General features: G+C 40.0%; 1 protein-coding gene across 4 annotated transcripts in view; it reads left to right on the top strand.

The window, feature by feature from the left end:
* PPP2R2A (protein phosphatase 2 regulatory subunit Balpha) overlaps nucleotides 1-19563 on the top strand; it is a 92506-nt gene that overhangs the window by 30330 nt on the left and 42613 nt on the right. The window contains exons 2-3 of one of the 4 annotated variants that reach the window (XM_037167093.2): nucleotides 5526-5622; nucleotides 6411-6549. The exons of 2 other annotated variants lie outside the window; for them this stretch is intronic. In XM_037167093.2, the coding sequence (XP_037022988.2) occupies nucleotides 6534-6549 (16 nt within the window). In that variant the 5' untranslated portion in view covers nucleotides 5526-5622; nucleotides 6411-6533. The remainder of the gene's footprint in view (nucleotides 1-5525; nucleotides 5623-6410; nucleotides 6550-19563) is intronic. One more of the 4 variants, XM_037167094.2, reaches the window with a different exon arrangement.

Here is a 19563-nt window from a genome sequence, read left to right as displayed (position 1 = left end):
CCTGTTAATATTATTCTTTTATAGGTAACTAAAGTGCGTAACTAGCAAAAATGAGGTTCATGCCTACTGGGATTTTAAGTTTTAGGATATAGAAATAAATAATATAAATATCCAGACAAGAAACTGATTACTTGCATAGGAAGGTGTATCAGGTAAGGTTTGTCTTCTGTATGCTAGAACTGTACTGTCCAGCTAGCGAGTGGTCATTTCCTCAGTTTCCCTGCTCACAGTTTAAGTACTTGGATAAGTAGCTACATGTGGCTAGAGGTTGCCATGTTTGGACAGTGCAGAATGGAACATTTCTTTTATCACAGAACATTTTGTTAGACAGTACTGTAATAAAAAATAAATGGAGTAGCACCTAAAAAACTGAGCGAAAAGATATTGCAACCTAAGAATCCTAAACTGAGGAAACTGTCCTTCACATAAGGCCAGAAAATGGCATTTTCAGGCTTTCAATGACTCAAAAGTATATTACTCAGTTACTTTCTTGGAAAAAAAAATACTACTCTTATTACATCCAGCCAACTGAGAAGTCAGCAACTCAGAACCCTGATGAGTCAGCCTCACAGTTGTTTTATTCAGCCCTCCGTTTCCGGCATAACCAAAGGCACAAATGAAGGAAATTTTTCATGAATGGAAGATATGTACAGGATGCCCTTTAAAAGCCCAACTTCAGACCATCAGAACAGTGATTGCAATCTAGACAGCTGAACTCCAGAGCTGCTGCTGCTGCTGCTCACAACTATAAAACGAAGCCACAGACAACAGGTTTTATTTTAAGGATACTTGTCCACTGAAACCACTTTTGTTGAAACCGCCCCAAAAATCTTTTATGTCGCCAAATCCAAGTTTAACTCTCAGAGCTCACTTTATTTGATTTCTCTGCATTTTTTGACACAGTTCATCACTGCCTGCTTTTGTCTTTGCCTGGCTTTCAGAAGTGTTCTTTCTGCCTCTTCAGTAGTTCCCCCATGGTCTTTTCAGCTGGTTCCGCCTCTTAGTGCTTAAATGTGGGAGAGCCTCAAGGCTCAGTCTTTAGACCAGACTGCCTCCTCTTTTTTTTTTTTTAATTCTTACCCGAAGACTTTTTTTTTTTTCCATTGTTTTTAGAGAGAGGAAGGGGGGGAGGGAAAGGGAAACATTAATGTGAGAACAAAACATTCATTGTTGCCTTCCTATGCACCCTAACTGGGAATTGAACCTGCAGCCTTTTGGTGTATGGGATGACACTTCAATTCTCTGAGCCACACCAGCCATAGTCTTTTTTCTTTTCTTTTCCTATTTTTAAAAAAATCTGCAATCACTCACTAGGAAAGTAGTTAGTTTTTAAATGCCTTCTGTTAGCTGATAATACTATAATTATATCTCTTCTTTTTTCCCTAAACTGCTATGGAATCTGTCTTGCTGCCTCTGTGATCTTTCTCCTTGCATGTCTGCTTGAAATCAGCACAAAAGATGGGGAAATGGAACTTTTGGCTCCTTTCTTACCCCTCTTTTCAGGTGTCTCTCTCCCCAGTAAATGTTACTGCCTTTCCTTCATAGGGCTTGATTCCAAAACCTTGGACCATCCTCTGTGCATCAGCAAGTTCTAGTACTGTCTTCAGAACATACTCTGTATTCATCCATTTTTCTCTGGCTGCTGCCTGAATTCAGACCATCATCATCTTTCACTTAGGCCACTGCAATAACCTATGAACAGTTCTTAGGCCACTGCAATAATTTATGAATACATGTTTGCACTGTGTTCACACAACAGATAATCACTTTAAAACATAAATTAGAAACTCTCCAGTGGCTTCTTACCACTCATACAACAAATCCACAGTCCTTCCACCATGGCTTACAGTGTTCTGGCCTCTGCTGAAATGCTCCATCTCCTCTACCACCTTATTCTGCCTTACTCTTTCCAAATTTAGCAAACCCATTTCTGCTTAGGTCCTCTGCTTGAATACTTTCCTTTACAAATTCAGACAACTATTCCCTGTTCCTTTGGGGTTTTGCCTAAGGACCTGAAATCCACCCTTCCCCATTACTTTCTGTTCTTTGTTGGTCTTTTATATTTTCATAGTACTTAGCATTACCCGATACATTTTATATTCCTTATTGTTATAATGTGCCCCCATCACTAGAATATGAGATCCATGAGGGCAGGGACTTTGTTGTCTCTTACTTAGTTTTGTATTCCTAGCATCTAGAAGTACTAGCATGAGCTAGATTGTCTAGTGTATGGTATATATTCAATAAAATATTTGTTAAAGGAATGACTCTCTTAAGAGTGAACACAACAACCCAATAATATATAGAGCAGCATTTATAAAATGTAACAGCTTTTTAGAATTAGAGAAATAAACTTTTAGTTCAAGCAAGTGAAGAAAAACAAAACCTTAAATATTTAATTCTCTTTTTCAGTGAGATTCATGAAATAAATTGCATCTTTGAAAATAGAATTGTGTGAAAATAACTTCAAATCATTTAAGAAATTATTATAATTTTTAAATGGAAACACGAATTGTAGTGTAAATACAATTGAAAACAAGATCAGGAAATTATCACCTTGAGCAAACTAGCCTACCAGAACCAAGACAAGGATGATAAAAAAGGAAATATGAACACAACTTTTTATTAAATTTCTTTTTTTACAATAGTTTATGATGTATTTCTTTGGTTAAGACTTTTGGTGAAATCACCCATGATATACAAGGTCGGTCCAAAAGGTATCCAGACAGGTAACATGAGAAGTAGAGGCATTTATTGAAGAAGATACAGGAAACATTGTACATAGGACATTGATGCTACAGTGCCTGTCCAAGTAGGCACCTTGGGAACCTTATACAGTTCTCCCAATCCCCATCAACTGCCCCATTGTATTTTTCTGAATCTCATCCACGGTCTGAAGTCTCTTCACTTAAAAGGTGATTTTAGTTTTGGGAAAAGCCAGAAGTCACACAGGACACCAAATCTGAGCCATAGCGGGGGCTGAGTCACCTGGGTAATTTGATGTTTCACAAAAAAAAACTACAGGAGACGTGATACCTGAGCAGGCATTTTGTGGTGATGAAGCTGCTGATCACCAGTTGCCCATAGCTGTGGCCTCTGAATCATCCATATAGCTTGTGTTGAGCAATGTTCAAGCTTCATGCAAAATTTGATGCAGATCATTGCTCTGCTTACTCATTTTTTAAAAATTTTTTTATTGATTATGCTGTTACATTTGTTCTATTCCCTTTCATTCCCCTCCACCCTACCCCCCATCCCCACCATTACCCCCCCTTTAGTTTATGACCATGTGTCTCAAGTCCTTTAGATTCTGTATTTCCCATGCTATTCTTGCCCCCCCCATATATTTTCTATCTACTGTCTATGCGACTTATTCTCTGTACCTTCTCCCCCCCTTCTCCTCCTCCCACTCCCCTGTTGCTAACCCTCCTTGAGATCTTCATTTCTATGTTTCCACTCCTGATCTAGCTGTCCTTTTAGTTTGCTTTTGTTTTAGGTGTGGTTGTTAATAACTGTGAGTTTGTTGTCCTTTCACTGTTCATGTTTCTTTAACTTCTTTTTCTTAGATAAGTCCCTATAACATTTCATATAATAAGGGCTTGCTGATGATGAACTCCTTGAATTTGATCTTATCTGAGAAGCACTTTATCTGTCCTTCCATTCTAAATGAAAGTTTTGCTGGATAGAGCCATCTTGGTTGTAGGTCTTTTGATTTCATGACTTGGAATACCTCTTTCCAGCCCCTTCTCGCCTGCAAGGTCTCTTTTGAGAAATCCTCTGACAGTCTGATGGGGACTCCTTTGTAGGTGACTGTCCCCTTAGCTCTTGCTGCTTCTAGGATTCTCTCCTTCATTTTAATCTTGGCTAATGTAATGATAATGTGCCTTGGTGTGTTCCTTCTTGGGTCCAACTTTGGTACTCTCTGAGCTTCCTGGATTTCCTGGAAGTCTATTCCTTTGCCAGATTGGGGAAATTCTCCTTTATTATTTGTTCAAATAAGTTTTCCACTGGTGGCTGTGCCTTTCCCCCTTCTGGTACCCCTATAATTTGGATGTTGGAGCGTTTAAAGATGTCCTGGAGGTTCCTAAGCCTCTCCTCATTTCTTTGAATTCTTGCTTCTTGACTCTTTTCCGTTTGGCCATTATTTGCTTCCTTCTGGTCCACTCCATTGATTTGAGTCCCAGTTTCCTTTTCATCGCTGTTGGTGTCCTGTGCAATTCCATTCATTTCGATTAGTTTCGCCTTCATATATTTGTCTAATTTGTGGCTATAATCAACCAGTTCTGTGAGGATCCTGATCACCAGTGTTTTAAACTGTGCGTCTGAGAGTTTTGCTATTTCTTCATCGCTTAGATCTATGGGCTCTGGGGCTTTGAGATCTTGCGACATTTTTGGTCTGTTCTGGCCCTTTAAGTGTGGGAAGCGGTGCTTTGGACTCTCAGGTCGCTGGGTTGTGACGCTGTCTGTGGGGGCGTGGTCAGAGCAGGGAAATGGCGACCCCCTCTGCTATTTCTCACAGCTGGGTGAGGAGCAGAGCCTTAGGTGGTTCACCTGGGCCGGGCCACTCAGAGTCACTGGGTTATGACGCTGTATGTGGAGGTGGGGTCAGAGCAGGGAAATGGCGACGCCCTCCACTGCTGCTGGCTGCGGCCGTCCCGGTCCAACCTCCCACTCCCTTGCCTGTCCACCCGTGCACAAATGCGCGACCACAGTCAACACGCAGCCCTGCTCCCCCGCTGTCTCCCCCGCGACCGCTCGCCTGGTCGCTCGCTCAGTCGCTCACTAGGTCCAACCCTGCGCCTGGATTGCACGTCTGGATTCCGCGCGCCTGAGTCCGACCAACCGAGTCCTCCTGTGCAACCCCTCACCAGCTGCTGGTTTCGCCCCTTACAGGTCAGGCTGAAGGATTTGTTGTTAACGGACTTCTGAAAAGTTCAATTTTCCGTGTTCTGGCTGTGTTTTCTGTTGCTAATATTTAGTTGTCTCTAAACTTGGTTGTGTGAGAAGGCACGGCACATCCACCTATGCCTCCATCTTGGCGGAAGTCTGCTTACTCATTTTTGATGTGACAGCCACATGGTACACATGCCCACTCAACAGCACCTATCACCCCCACTGACTAGTACAGTGAAGCCATTGTTCACACATGCACATTCCAGTCCACTCTCCTTGGTTGCCAGGTTATATCCATGACACACAAACTGTTCTTGTTATATTAATAATGGCTGGACTTTTTCTGGACAAATCTCATACATTCTTTTGTATTATTTAGCCAATGAATATTAATGTCTTTTTTTGACCTGAAGTTGTACCTGTCATTTAGATGCTGTTAAATAAGCTTAATATAAAGTAAATATTTATTAATTGTATCAAGTACATTCATCTAGCATGAGGACCTGGATGTTACTGCTTTTCATCTTTAGCACTTCACCCCTTATCAATTACTAAGCCTTGCCTTATGTGCTTTATAAATGTGTATTAAAATCTGTACACTTCTGTCCCCTTTTTTTGTCTTTATGCTTTAGCTTCTCCTGTTAAACGGATATGTTAATACAACCAACTTCATGGGTTTCTTGTGATGATTACATACCTAACTACAATAAAGTGCATTTTAAACATTAGGTAATTATGATAATGTTGTTGCTGTACCATACTGGATTATATTGCTATCATTGTGTACTAGGATTTTCAGAGTAACCCCAGGTTGGTTTCCAGATTTCTCCTTACCCATCTTCCAGTTCCCAGTCCCTTTCATTTCTGGGGCGGGGTGGGGCGGTAATCTAAGAGCACATCTAGTTGGTTTACTCATGTTTAAAACTTCATTTTGCCATTGGGATAAAGTTGATGAGATTTTTCTGTAACATAACTTAGAGACCCCTGCCTCTTTCTCTGAATAGTTCTGCCACTTTTTACCCAGTTTGTAAGTGAGGTAGAAGAATCCTGTCAGAAAACAGACTTGAGTGTGACCCCTACCAAGACGAATAGACAGTGAAGTGCTTTCTCATTCTTATAATGTAGACCAAACAAACTTAGTTTATAAAGATTTTAGGCAGCTATTACTAACCAGATACCCATTCTGGCTATAAAAATGCCTTAAGGCCTGCAGAGATAAATGTACAGGAACTTGTGCAGTACTGCTTCTTTGTCTGATCTCTGTGAGACAAATATAAGTTTCCTTATATTTGATAAGGAAACTTAATGAGGTAATTTGATTTGTGGAAGTAATTACGAGCCAATTAAAAATTGGTGAACATGTGACAAAGGTGATAACTTTAGTTTGAGAGTGATTTATTTACAGTTCATCTTTTTAACATTATATGTAACATTAATACACCAAGGCTTGTTTGTTAAGTTCACACCTTTAGACCAAATGTATTAGCAACTATTTATCTTTCTGTTCTTTGTTGCAGGAGGGTATGGTTCCATTCCATTTTATCCAAACATGATATCAGATTATCCAGGAACAAGTTAAAAAGAAGGGAGACTGGTTCCAGAACACATCTCTGGACATTACCCTATGGACCCTGATTCTCATGGCAACATTACAATGTAGGTTCTGTATGGGCATCTATATAGCCAGTGAGTGGTCTTTGTTGAGCTTATCACATACCTTGTTTCAGTTCAGGGTCAGAGGTTTAGAAAAGGTTAGAAAGGGCCATTAGCACTTAACTTCATTGTGGAAATTTGTCACTTCTTGTTTGGGCTTTAGCCTCAGGCTCCTGTGAGCTAAGCGGGAGGGTTTGGAGAACTTGTTACCTAGACTAGATTGATTTGAATAGCCTAGAAACAAGTGAGGTTAAATGCTTGTTTCTACTTTGTAACAAAGCCCAAACCCCAGCCAGTGTGTTGAGCTTGTTAATGTGCCTACCATGTGCCTCATACAAGATTCATTTCTTTGTATTTATTGCGTATTTGGCCCTCAAGGCAACTTCATGAGGTAGATATTTAAAGAGGAGGAAACTGAGTCTTTAGGGGACTTAGTTCCTTAGAATCATATGGACAGGTGAAGGGATTTGGCAGTCTGACTACTTGTCATTTTCTGCACAGCTTCTCTACAGATGTGGCCCAAGCTGTGTTACAGGGGTATTAACTGTCCTTGGCAGAGGGGAGGGTGGTTGCAGAGTAGAGTTCCTGAGCAGATACGAGCAGCCTCACCTCCACTTTGTACTAGGGTGTCGTACAAATACTAGATTGTGTGTATGTCTGACATAAGGAAAGTAGACTTGCACTGGCCTGCTATACAGAAAATACCAAGGGTCGGCAAGAAGGAGCATTTGCCTCCAGTGACTACATCTGTCCTTCCTTTAGCCTCTCAGGCTGCAGTAAAGAGTATACCTATTCATTGCCAAGTGGAGAAGGGAGCACTAGAAGAGAGTCTCAGGAGTCTGGGAGAGAGATTTGTCTGTGGCCTGCCCTACCCCAGAGCTGGTGAGCAGGTTAAGCCTTCTCACGTCTGAGGAATAATGCACTCCTAAAACGACGGCACACATTTAACTTGCTCTTTGGTACCATAATGATATGTTACTAAATTTTGAATATGCCACATGAGTGTCCTGATACTTGGGAAAAAGTAACAAGAACTTTGAGCTCCCTCTAGAGGTCAGCAGTTAAAAAAGAGCATCATAGTGATTCATAGGGAAATTATACCTGAAGTTAGCTTACCTCTTTAACAAATTAACATTGTATAGATACATGGTCCTGTAAAGTGTTTTCTTATATTAGGTAGTAATTAGTTGCCTTGGAGAAGAAATTTGGGTTAATCATATTCTAATTAGCTATGTTGGGCCAGTCCTAAAGTTTGTCGCATAGGACATATACTAAACTAATAAAGTCGAAAAGGTCATGAAAATGGATCGTGGCCAAACAAAATAGCATGCTTCTTAATGGGAGCCCTGAACCTGAAACACACTAGATTCAAGTGAGAATCCTTTTCTGAGCTGAGAAGGGCCAGCCTGCTTTGACAGCAGGCCCTTGCCTTTGACAGAGATAAAGCGATCAGGGCGCCTACAGTGTGTTCTCACCCTCCCTTCCCACCATCGGGAGGAAAGTGCAGCGAGTACCCAAAAGTTAATGTTATGAAATCCAGCGTGCAGGCGTGTGTCAGAACTTCTAAGGGGTTAACTGTACATATTAACCTTTTAAAAGGGGTTAAAGAGGAGGAAACTTCCTCCTCTTTAAATATCTATCTCATGAAGTTTCAGCACTTTGTTTGGCAGAATATTCTTCCAAGACAGAATATTTGTCACAGTCATCCTCTTCAGAACTTACTGAGAGAGTTCATTTCTTAAAACTTAGTATAAACTATAGAATGAAAGAAATCTTGTCTGGCTGGTGTGTAGCTCAATGGATTGAGCCATGGCCTGTGAACCAAAGGTCACCAGTTTGATTCCCAGTCAGGGCACATGCCTGGGTTGCAGGCTAGGTCCCCAGTTGGGGGTCTGGGAGAGGCAACTGATAGAATGTATCTTTCACACATCAATGTTCCTCTCCCTCTCTTTCTCCCTCCTTTCTCCTCTCTCTAAAAATAAATAAGAGATTTTTAAAAATAATTTAATTTGTAATATTAAGAATGTATGAAAGTTACACATGTTTTTAAAGCTCTGGAAATCTCAAGAAGCAGAACAATGGGGGGAGGCATGGCAAAGGGACCTAGGAACCAACCTGAGAGAGCTTTCAATGGCCAAATCTGGACATATTAAATTACATAGTGTACAAAATAAATATCTATGAGTTCATACTGATTAAGTGATTTAATAAATTACTGGGGGGAAAGATAATTTCCCATACAGAAAAACTCCAGATTATTTATATAAATACTCAGAGTGGAGCTTAACACCCCCATCCCTTGAATGTGGGCTGCACTTCCTTCCAGAGTACCTTACATGGGCTGGGGTGGGGTGGGGACCTCAGTGGGAGAGTGAGGGCAGGTAATGTTAAGTGGAGAAACCTGGCATGCTGTACCTGGGCCAGATAATCTAGGCTCTTACTAGTAAGTCATATTGATAGGATGTGCCCTGGATATGATGTGGTAAGAATGACATTTCACCTTGCTTTTCTTGCCAATAACCCATCATTGTAGTGTGGCCATGAGAAAATACCTGACAATTCCAGTTTGAGAGACATATCGCAAAGTACCTGACCAGTACTCTTCAAAACTGCCAAGGTCATCACAAGCAAACTCTCACAGACTAGAGGAAGCTAATGAGATATGATGACTAAATGTAATGTGGAATCTTGAAACTGAAAAGGGACACCAGGGAAAAACTAGTGAAATCTGAATAAACTCTGGAGTTTATAGTTAATAATAATATTTTATTTTTGGTTCCTTTGTTGCGCTAAATGTACCATAGTACTGTAAGATGTATACAGTAGGAGAAACTAGGTGAGGGGTGGACTGGAATGCTCTGTGATATCTTTGTAACTCTTCTGTATGTCTAAAACTATGCTAAAATAAATTTACAGAAAACACGAAGGATTCAGCTCAGTTAGCTCTTCTGTATCAGTTTTGCTCAGTGATATTTGAAAAATTGGGAACTTTTCTGTTAAGTGTATATGCATTCTGTATAAAAGCAGGGAAGATCCCATCTCGTAAACGTGTTTTGAGGAGGCTGCAGTACGTGGGTTTGCTGGTGAAGCTGTTGTGCAAATTTAGCTGAAGAGAAAGGATCGTGCTTTGTTGTCTTGGTTCTGTTCTAATCTCACAGTTGATTGGCTTGTAACTTACTAAAAGTACTTTGCATTAAATCACGATTGCTGATGAATTCCAGGTTTAAAAGAAGCAAATGTGGGACCCATTTTTGTCAGGGTGAGACCTCGAGCAGAGATTTGTGCACACAGGTAGAGTTACACAGTATTTGCAATATATTGTAGTTTCAGGTCTTTAGCTTTCCAATAAAGGCATGTTGTTTTTGTCCAGTTGTTTTCTTGCTCCCCTAGAAATGTGGAGTTCATTTACATGTACATGTAAATGAACATATTCTGTGAAATGTACATGTTCTGTGAAAGAGAAATTCTCTGAAGACAAAGATCATTTATGGTTCTTTGCAAATGAGAAAACTCAAGTTCATAAACATTAACTGGCTTACTCCTGGTCAAATTATTATTTAAATAGAGCTTAGACTACATCCCCAGGTATCTGATACTTGAGTGATGGTTAATAAAAGGCCAAGGCTTTCAGAAAAGGGTGTGAAAAGGTAGGAAGATTTCAGGAAAAATTAGAACAAAATGTAAAGGGATATTGATAGAATAAGAACATTTGATGTTTGTTACAATCTCTAACAGTTGAGATAATTTAAGGACGTTATTGGGCATCTTTATACATTAAAAAATTTTTATTTCAGTAGGATGACTTCTGGAACTGACAAAAGTTCCAACAGAGTGAATACTTTGTGGCTTTTGATACAAATTGTGAAATAATTTTTCAAGGTAAATGTATTATCTACAATGTAGGTAATATCAGTCTTTTGAACAATTTGTATTTTTCCTGTAGCTTAAAATTTTTTAAAAATTATTTGACTGCTTATTTCCTTACATTCTGCTAGTATTTTTCTGTGAATTGTCTTCCTGTGTTATATGAACTGATTTTAGAAATACAGTCATTTTTCCTGGTGGACTTGTCTTTTATTTAGTTATTGTATAAAAATCACATTTTTTGTAATTAGATCTATATTACCCTTCTTATGTGTTACTACTGCTCCAGAGATATGTGAATTTTATTTCCTTTTTCCCCTCAAAGAGCAACGTAAAGGAGGGCTGAAGGAATGGGAGGAGGTATTTTGGGCAAGATAGACAGTATATCTGAGCTAAGAGTCATATGTGGGAGGTACAAAGTATTTACCCTTAATTGAGAATTTGGTGAAAGCTATAGTACTAGAAAGTAAGATGGTATACTTCAGCGTTCGTATTATGGAGGAGATGGAGTGCCAAGATTACCCAAAATCTTATGGTACTCCTTAGAGGACCTTTGAAAGTTTTAGAGCAGGAAGAGTTATGTAACTAGTAAATAAAACACCCAGTTAGGATTTTGAAATGTCTGAGTTTCCAGTGTCTGGATTCTGTTTTCTTACAATATAATTTACAGAGGGTGAAATTCATCTTTTTCAGCATAGTTCTTCAAGCTTCGATAAAAAGCATGTTACTACCACTCAAGAGAAAGGGCAGTTCCATTACTCTAAAACGTTCCATGTCCCATTGTAGTCAGTCTCTAGCTCCTAGCAACACCTGATCTGTTTTCTGTCTCTCTAGTTACAGCTTTTCCAAGATGTCAGATGGAATCACATAGTATGTAGCCTTTAAAATGTGGTCTTTTGCTTAGTAGCATAATGCACTTTGAATTTTATCCATGTTATTGCTTGTATCAGTAGTTCCTTTTATTACTAAATGGCATTTCGCTGTATGGATATACCACATTTTTATTCATTCCTCAGTTGAGGATCACTTGGATCATGTGTAGTTTTTGGCAGTTATACATTGAAGCTGCTATGAACATTTGCATCCAGATTTTCCTTTGTACATAAGTTTTTGTTGGACTTGGGTAAATATCTAGTAATAACTTTGTTCGGTCACATGGTGTTTGTTTTAACTTTATTAGAAACTGCTACACTTTCTTCCCCAAATTGGGTTGCCTCGTTTAACAGTCCTGTCAGCTGTCTGAGAGTTCTAGTTGTTCAATGTCGGTACTAGGGATTGTCCTTATTTAAAAAATTTTTAGTCATTTGAATGGTGTGTAGTGGTATCTTGTTACTTTCTTTACCACGTAGAAGTTCATTTGTAAGTTTTCATGTTACTGTTGTACTAGTAGATATCAAGCATGGAGGCAAGTACCATGGAACTCTAATTCCAGGATGCTTTGATGATTTTGTTAACATACAAATAGAATCAAACATGCTTTGTAACTTTTGTTTAAACTCATTGATATAAGGTAGACAATATTCCTTTTCAATACAAATGTGTTATTTTTGTAGTGAGCATGTAAAGTACACATTTAAAAACGTTGGAAGGATATATGCTAAAATAATCACAGTGGATTCATCAGAAGTGGGTCTCACTTTTAAGAGTGATATCTATTTTGTTTACAGAGAGGTTTGTGTAATTTTTTTAAAAAAAGAGTAAAACTAATTTTCATTCATCCTTTAATCTGAATTTAAGTGATTTTATGGAAACCATATATATAAATACATCTGATACATATTCTGCAATTTACATGAGTTTGCTAAAAGACTTCATTTATCACCTGTGGTTTTGTTATGTCAGTATTTTTATTCTTTCAGTTTAAGTTGGTTAGTTCGTAGTGATCGTTGTATCTTTTTTTACAAAAGCAATGCTATTTTAACTGTTTATGTACTTAAGTTACTGTAAATCTTTTAAAAATATTTTTATTTCAATACTGGTTTTTTCTTTTCTTCTTATTTTTTTTGTTGTCATTACAGTTGTCCCATTTCTCCCCCCCCTTCATTCCCCTCCACCCTGCACCCCCCCTTTCTCATTCCCCCCTTTAGTTAATGACCATGTGTCACAAGTTCTTTAGCTTCTACATTTCTCATACTATTCTTGCCCTCCCTGTCTTATTTTCTACCTGCCCTCTATGCTACTTATTCTCTGTACCTTCTCACCCCTTCTCCTTCTCCTACTCCCCTGTTGCTAACCCTCCATGTGATCTTCATTTTTATGGTTCTGCTCCTGATCTAGCTGTTCTCTTAGATTGCTTTTGTTTTAGGTGTGGTGGTTAGTAACTGTGAGTTTGCTGTCCTTTCACTGTTCATATTTTTGATCTTCTTTTCCTTAGATAAGTCCCTTTAACATTTCATATAATAAGGGCTTGATGATGATGAATTCCTTGAACTTGACCTTATCTGAGAAGCACTTTATCTGCCCTTCCATTCTAAATGAAAGCTTTGCTGATTAGAGCAATCTTGGATGTGGGTCCTTGCCTTTCATGACTTGGAATACTTCTTTCCAGCCCCTTCTTGCCTGCAAAGTCTCCTTTGAGAAATCTGCTGACAGTCTGATGGGAACTCCTTTGTAGGTGACTGTCCCCTTCTCTCTTGCTGTTTCTAGGATTCTCTCCTTCATTTTAATCTTGGCTAATGTAATGATGATGTGCCTTGGTGTGTTCCTTCTTGGGTCCACCTTCTTTGGGACTCTCTGAGCTTCCTGGATTTCCTGGAAGTCTATTTTCTTTGCCAGCTTGGGGTAGTTGTCCTTTATTATTTGTTCAAATAAGTTTTCCACTTGTTGCTGCTCCTCTTCCCCTTCTCGTACCCCTATAATTTGGATGTTGGAATGTTTAAAGATGTCCTGGAGGTTTCTGGATATATTTAATATTTTAATATTTGTTTTCGGTATTCTTGTTTCTTCATTCTTTTCTGTTTGGTTGTTTCTTTTTTTCCTTCTGGTCCACTTTATTGATTTGAGTCCCAGTTTCCTTCCCATCACTATTTATTGGTTTCCTGTCCAAATTTCCTTTATTTCACTTAGTGTAAGTCTTCTACTTAGTGTAACCTTCTTTTTTTTTTCCATCTAATTTGTGACCAGATGCCACCAATTCCGTAAGCATCCCTATCACCAGTGTTTTGAACTGTGTATTTGATGGGTTGGCTATCTCTTGGTCGCTTAGCAAAAGTATTGGCTCTGGGGCTTTAAGTTTTTCTGCTTGAGCCATAATATTTTGGTTTGTTTGCTCCTGTTATGGATGAGGGGCGAAAGCTTAGATGTTCACTGGGGTGGGTCAGTCCAGTCTCTGGGTTGTGACTGAGGGCGGCGTCAGAGAAGGAGAAATGGCGTTTGTTCCGCTCTTTCTCTGATTATAGCACCCTCTGCCGCTTCCCACAAGCAAATTATGCCTTTCTGGTGCTAGTTCTACCAGGTGGGTGGGCTTGTGCATTTTCTAGGACCCCGTGGGTGTCTCCAATGAACTGTGAGGCTGGGAGTCTCTCCCAGCACCTCAAACCCCAAAAGTTTTTCAATCAGTACTTTTAGGCTTTATTTCCTGGTGCTGGGGTCCTGCATTGCGCAGTCTGTCTCGCTGTCCATTTTTCACCTGGTTTATCTGTGCCTGACTGTGTGACTATGGTCAGCCAGCCGCCTTGTGCCCTCACTGGTTCTGCCCGTTGCCACCCCACGCCTGGAATCCACCAATTACCACCTACACACTTGGTCCGGCAGCCACTACTTTTCCCTGCCATGACCCCTCTACGCCAGCCGCTGATTTCGTCTCTCTTACCGGACTGGATGAATGGTTTATTGTTGTTGGACTTTGTACAGTTCAATTTTCTGTCTTTTTTGGTTGTGTTTTTGTTTTTAAATCTTTATTGTCCTTAAATTTGGTTGTGTGAGGAGGTACAGTGTTTCCATCTACGCCTCCATCTTAGCCAGAAGTCCTGATTTCTTTCTTTGCCCTTGGTGTTTTATGACTATTACCAAGTAGTTGTTGAGAACCAATGGTTATTATTCTTTAGTTAATTTTATTGTGGTTAGAGAATATGGTCTTTAAATTTATAATTAGATAATTAGAAATCTTTAAGGGACTGGCCTGTTTGACTAAGTTGGTTGAGCATCATCCTGTAAACTGAAAGGTCACAGGTTTGATTCTTGGTCTCAGCATATGCTTAGGTTGCAAGTTGGTCCCAGTTGGGGTGTGTTCCAGAGGCAGCTGATTGATGTTTCTCTTGTCTCAGTACTTCTGCACCTCTCCACCCCGCTCTCTCCCCTTCCTCTCCTTCTGTCCCTTCCCTTCCCTTCTTTCTAAAATCAGTGAGTATGTCCTCAAATGAGGATACAAAAAAGAAAACTTAAAGGTACTCTGGCTTCGTGTATTTTTTTTAATTGCATAGCTCTTTGGAAATAGTATATGACTTTTTTTCAGTTCTATTTCTAATAAGCCTTAAATACATAAAGTAAAAATCTGTTTGAGCATATTATGAGTTCTATGTACCTTTTTATTATTCTATATGGGTATACTCATATAAAATAAAATCTTGTCCTATTAAACTCTTTTTATGTAATTTTGCTAGTGATTTGCCACTTACTGGTCATGGACCAAGTGTGCTAGCTATTTGACAGTTTGTAGGACAATCTTGAACAAGAGAAAATTGTCCTCTCATCTGCATGACTCAGAATCTTCTGCCAAATGTTCATAGTAATGGAAAACTTTTTATTTTCTAAGCCTAAAACTGAACTCAGTTTTGTTTTATTAAGTATTTTTTGCATAGGTTTAATGTATATGCTTAAGTTTACTATGTAAATCAGGGGAAGATTATGCTGTGAAATATTGGAATTTTACAAAGACCTTTTTATTATTTTGTAAAGTCACATCACCAGCACAAGGCTGTTGTTGATGTTTTCTGCGTTGCCACTACTATATACTTGATCTGACTATTCTTCTTGCAGTGCCATGGTGCTTGAGCACATAAATACTGGGCATTTTTTCAAATACACTCCATTTTTTTCTTGGGACTCCATGAAAAAATGTTACAGCACTTGGTATTATCCTGCAAGTCAGGTTTTTTGTTCTCCCCCTGCCCTTTGCTTCATTTTTTTTTCTTTTATTCCATTGCTAGGCCCTCAAGTTCTTGATCTATTCTACTGTAGTGCCTGATCTATTAATCCCATCCAGTGTATGTTTCATTTTTTGAAAAATCACTTTCATATTTCAGTTACAGTTGACATACACCATTATATTAGTTTCAAGTGTATACCCCAGTGATTAGATATTTTATAACTTACTAAGTTATTACCCCAATAAATCTGGCACCCATCTAACAACCTAACATCATACATAGTTATTAGATTATTACTGACTATATTCTCTGTGCTGCACTTTACATCCCCATGACTGTTCCATAACTACCAATTTGTACTTACTCCCTTCACCTGTTCCATCCAACCCCCCTCGCCCCCAAATCTAGCAACCGTTAAAATGTTCTCTGTATCTATGGGTCTCTTTTTGTTTGTTCATTTGTTTGTTTGTTTTTAGATTCCATTGTTGATAGATATGTATCTATTGCCATTTTATTGTTCATACTGTTTATCTTTTTTCCCCCTTAAAGAATACCCTGTAACATTTTATATAATACTGGTTTAGTAGTGAACTCCTTTAGCTTTTTCTTGTCTGGGAAGCTCTTTATGTGTTCATCGATTCTCAGTGACAGGTTTGCTGGGTAGAGTCATGTTTGTTGTAGGTCTTTGCTTTTCATCACTTTGAATAGTTCATGCCAGTCCCTTCTGGCCTGTAAAGCTTCTGTTGAAAAGTCAACCGAAAGCTTTATGGGAGCTTCCTTGTTAGGTGACTGCTTTTCTTTTGCTGCTTTTAAAATTCTCTCTTTGTCTTTAACCTTTGCCACTTTAATTATGATGTGTCTTGGTGAGGGCCTCTTGCAGTTTATTTTGTTTGGCACCCACTGTGCTTCCCTGGACTTGCATGTGTATTTCCTTCATCAGGTTAGGGGAGTTTTCTGCCATAATTTTTTCATGTAAGTTTTCAGTCTCTTGCTCTCTTTTCTCCTTTTGGAGCCCATGATATGGTTTGTATGCCTGAAGTTGACCCAGAGGCTCCTTACACTAACCCTATTTTATTATTATTATTATTATTTCTTTTGCTGTTCTGATTGGGTGTTTTTGGCTTCATTATATCCCAAATTAACCAATTTGATTGTTGGCTTCATCCATTTTGCTGATTCCCTGTAAATTATTTTTCATTTCAGTTAGTGTATCCTTCATTTCTGATGGGTCCTATTTATGCTATTGAGTTCCCCACTAAGTTCATTGAGCATCCTTATAAGCAGTATTTTGAACTCGGCATCTAGTGGATTTCTTGTCTCCATTTTATTTAGTTTTTATTCTGGAACTTCCGGCCAAGATGGAGGTGTAGGTGGAAACACTGTACCTCCTTGCTCAACCAAGTTTAAAGACAGCAAAGTTTTAGTAACAAAAACGCAGCCAAAACACAGAAAATTGAACTGTACAGAAGTCCGACAAAAATGAACCATTCAGCCAGACTGGTAAGAGGGGCAGAGCCAGCAGCAGAGTGGGGTCGAGGAGGAAAGATTCCCCTGGACCAACCCAGGCTCACAGGCAGCCATTGGCGGATCGCAGGTGTGGGGTAGCAACAGGCTGACCCAATGAGGGCGCAAGGCAGCAGGCTGACCTCAGTCACACATTCACGCACAGATAAACCAGCGAAGGAGCGAGCAGTGAGACAGACTGTGCAGGCCCCAGAGGTGGGGAGCAGCAGAGGAGACCACCTTTGACCCTGCCCCCACATACAGCGTCACAGCCCAGCAACTGAGTTGTCCCACCCTGGTGAACATCTAGGGCTCCGCTCCTCATACATAACAGGTGTAAACAGACCAAAACATGATTCAAGAAGAACTCGAAGCCCCAGAGCAGATAACTCTAAGCGACCAAGAAATGGCCAACCTATCAGATGCACAGTTCAAAACATTGGTGATCAGGATGCTCACAGAACTGGTTGATTTTAGTCACAAATTAGAGGAACAAAATGAAGGGAAATGCACAGGAAACCAATAGTGATGGAAAGGAAACTAGGACTCAAATCAAGGGAGTGGACCAGAAGGAAGAAAAAAATGACCAAATAGTTTTGGGGTGTTTTTTTTTCTGGAATTTTTATCTGTCCTTTCACTTGGGCCATGTTTCTTTGTCTCCTCGTTTTGGCAGCCTCCCTGTGTTTGTTTCTATGTATTAGGTAGAGCTGTTGTGTCTCCCAGGCTGGTAGAGTGTCCTGATGTAGTAGGTGTTCTATAGGGTCCTGTGGCACGGCCTCCCCTATCACCCAAGGTGGACATTCATGGGGTACCCCTTGTGTAGGCTTTGTACACCTTCCTCTTGTAGCTGAGCCTTGATTGCTATTGGTACATCAGTGGGAAGGATTTATCCCCAGGCTGATCAGCTGCAAGGACTGGCTGACCACTGTGGAGGATTGATCAGCTGTGCAGGGACCCACTCCACAGAGCAGGACTTACTAAATGGGGCTCTGGTGCCTGCTGAACTTGTCCTATGAGTATGTTACTTGTGGTGGTTGGGTGGTGATGCTTCGATGTGGTCTGAAATTGTCCACCGCTCTGGGACCTGCCAAGAGGTACAGGCCAAGGTGAGCCACTTCCTGTGTTCTGTCCAAGGCCACCTGGCAAGAGCTACAAAGCAATCTGCAGATGATTGCTGCTTGTGCTGGGCTTAGAGGTGCCCAGGAGAGACTGGGGTGTGCACCAAGGCAGGCAGTGTATTTTTTTATTTTAGGTGGTACATTTTTCACTTGTAGATGTTCTTTATCTTCCATTTCTCATCATGTTCATGATTAATTCTAAGTTCTTGAGCATATGGAACACATGTACAATAGCTATTTTAAGATTCTTGTCTGCTCAGACCTTAATTCTGTCATTTTTGTTGTTTCTGGTTGTATTTCAACTGGTTTGTTCTGCTTATGGGTCATATTTTTCTGCTTTGACTTTAGATAGGATTCAGACATGAGATTTACATTGCTGAGTGTTGGATTTTGTTTTAGCACATAGTTAAGTTACTTGAGATTAGTTTGATCCTTTTAGAGTTTCCTTTTAAGCTCGTTAGGACAAATTCAGTCTTCAGTGCTGATTAGTCCTACTAATCAGCATGTGATACTCTTTGGAGGACTCTACCTGATGCCTCATTAAATAATATTTCTTGATTTCATTGGGTAGGAGCCCCAACTACAGGGGGACCCCCAAAATAGAATTTATGAAAAATTGTTATGTTCTTACATGTTTAAACTTAAGCCATCTTCAAAGTACTGTCTGTTTGATGCAGTACACCTATTGAGACATTTTTTCCTCTGCTCAAAACAGTTTTTGAACTCATCGATGCCTTTTAGTACTTCTGCCGTTTTGTTTCACCTCTTCCACATTCCCTTAAGGACTTTTTTATCTGGGGAAACAAAAAGTTGCTTGGGGTGAGAATGGATGAATGGGGGGGTGGAACACACGGGTCATGCTGGTTTTGGTCAGAAACTGCTGAATGCTCACTCAGTGTGGGCAGGTGTGCTTGCAAATCACCCCTCTTTAAATGGGCAAACATTCAAAGAGTCTTCAAAAAAAATTCACTAATGCTAAATGCAGCCTCTCACACCACGACCAGCTGTTACACTGATATAGATGGGTTCCTAGAACACTCACCTAGCGGGGGGAGGGAGCCTGTATTAGTGAGCCTGCCCTCTAGAAGATATTTCCATTTGGGGGGAGGTCTCCCCTTGTATTCTAAGCCCTCATGAGCTTTCTGATGATTTTTCCTAGCGCTGGTGGGTTGTCAACCACATATCCTCATATCCATCATCCAAAGATTCTAAGTGATCCCTTGAGCTTTCTCTCTCTACTCCCTGCCCACATATTCTGGCTCTTTGGTTTTCCCTTACCCCCAGTGTCTGTGTCCACAACTCACTGGTCCCGGTTTGGGCTTCTCTGACTCACCACCTGTCCAGTCAGTTAGCTGGGGCAGATGTAGGGCTCTCACTTCCTTCTCCTTCTCGAAGGGTTGCCAGTCTTGCACTCCGTGTTGTCCATTGTGTGAAAAAAGTTCTTC

Source organism: Artibeus jamaicensis, unplaced genomic scaffold (genome assembly GCF_021234435.1).
Source record: "Artibeus jamaicensis isolate MK-2021 breed Jamaican fruit bat unplaced genomic scaffold, CSHL_Jam_final contig_477, whole genome shotgun sequence".
NCBI lineage: Eukaryota > Metazoa > Chordata > Mammalia > Chiroptera > Phyllostomidae > Artibeus > Artibeus jamaicensis.
The sequence above is the reverse complement of the archived record's forward strand: the minus strand, read 5'-3'. Positions and strand labels throughout refer to the sequence as shown.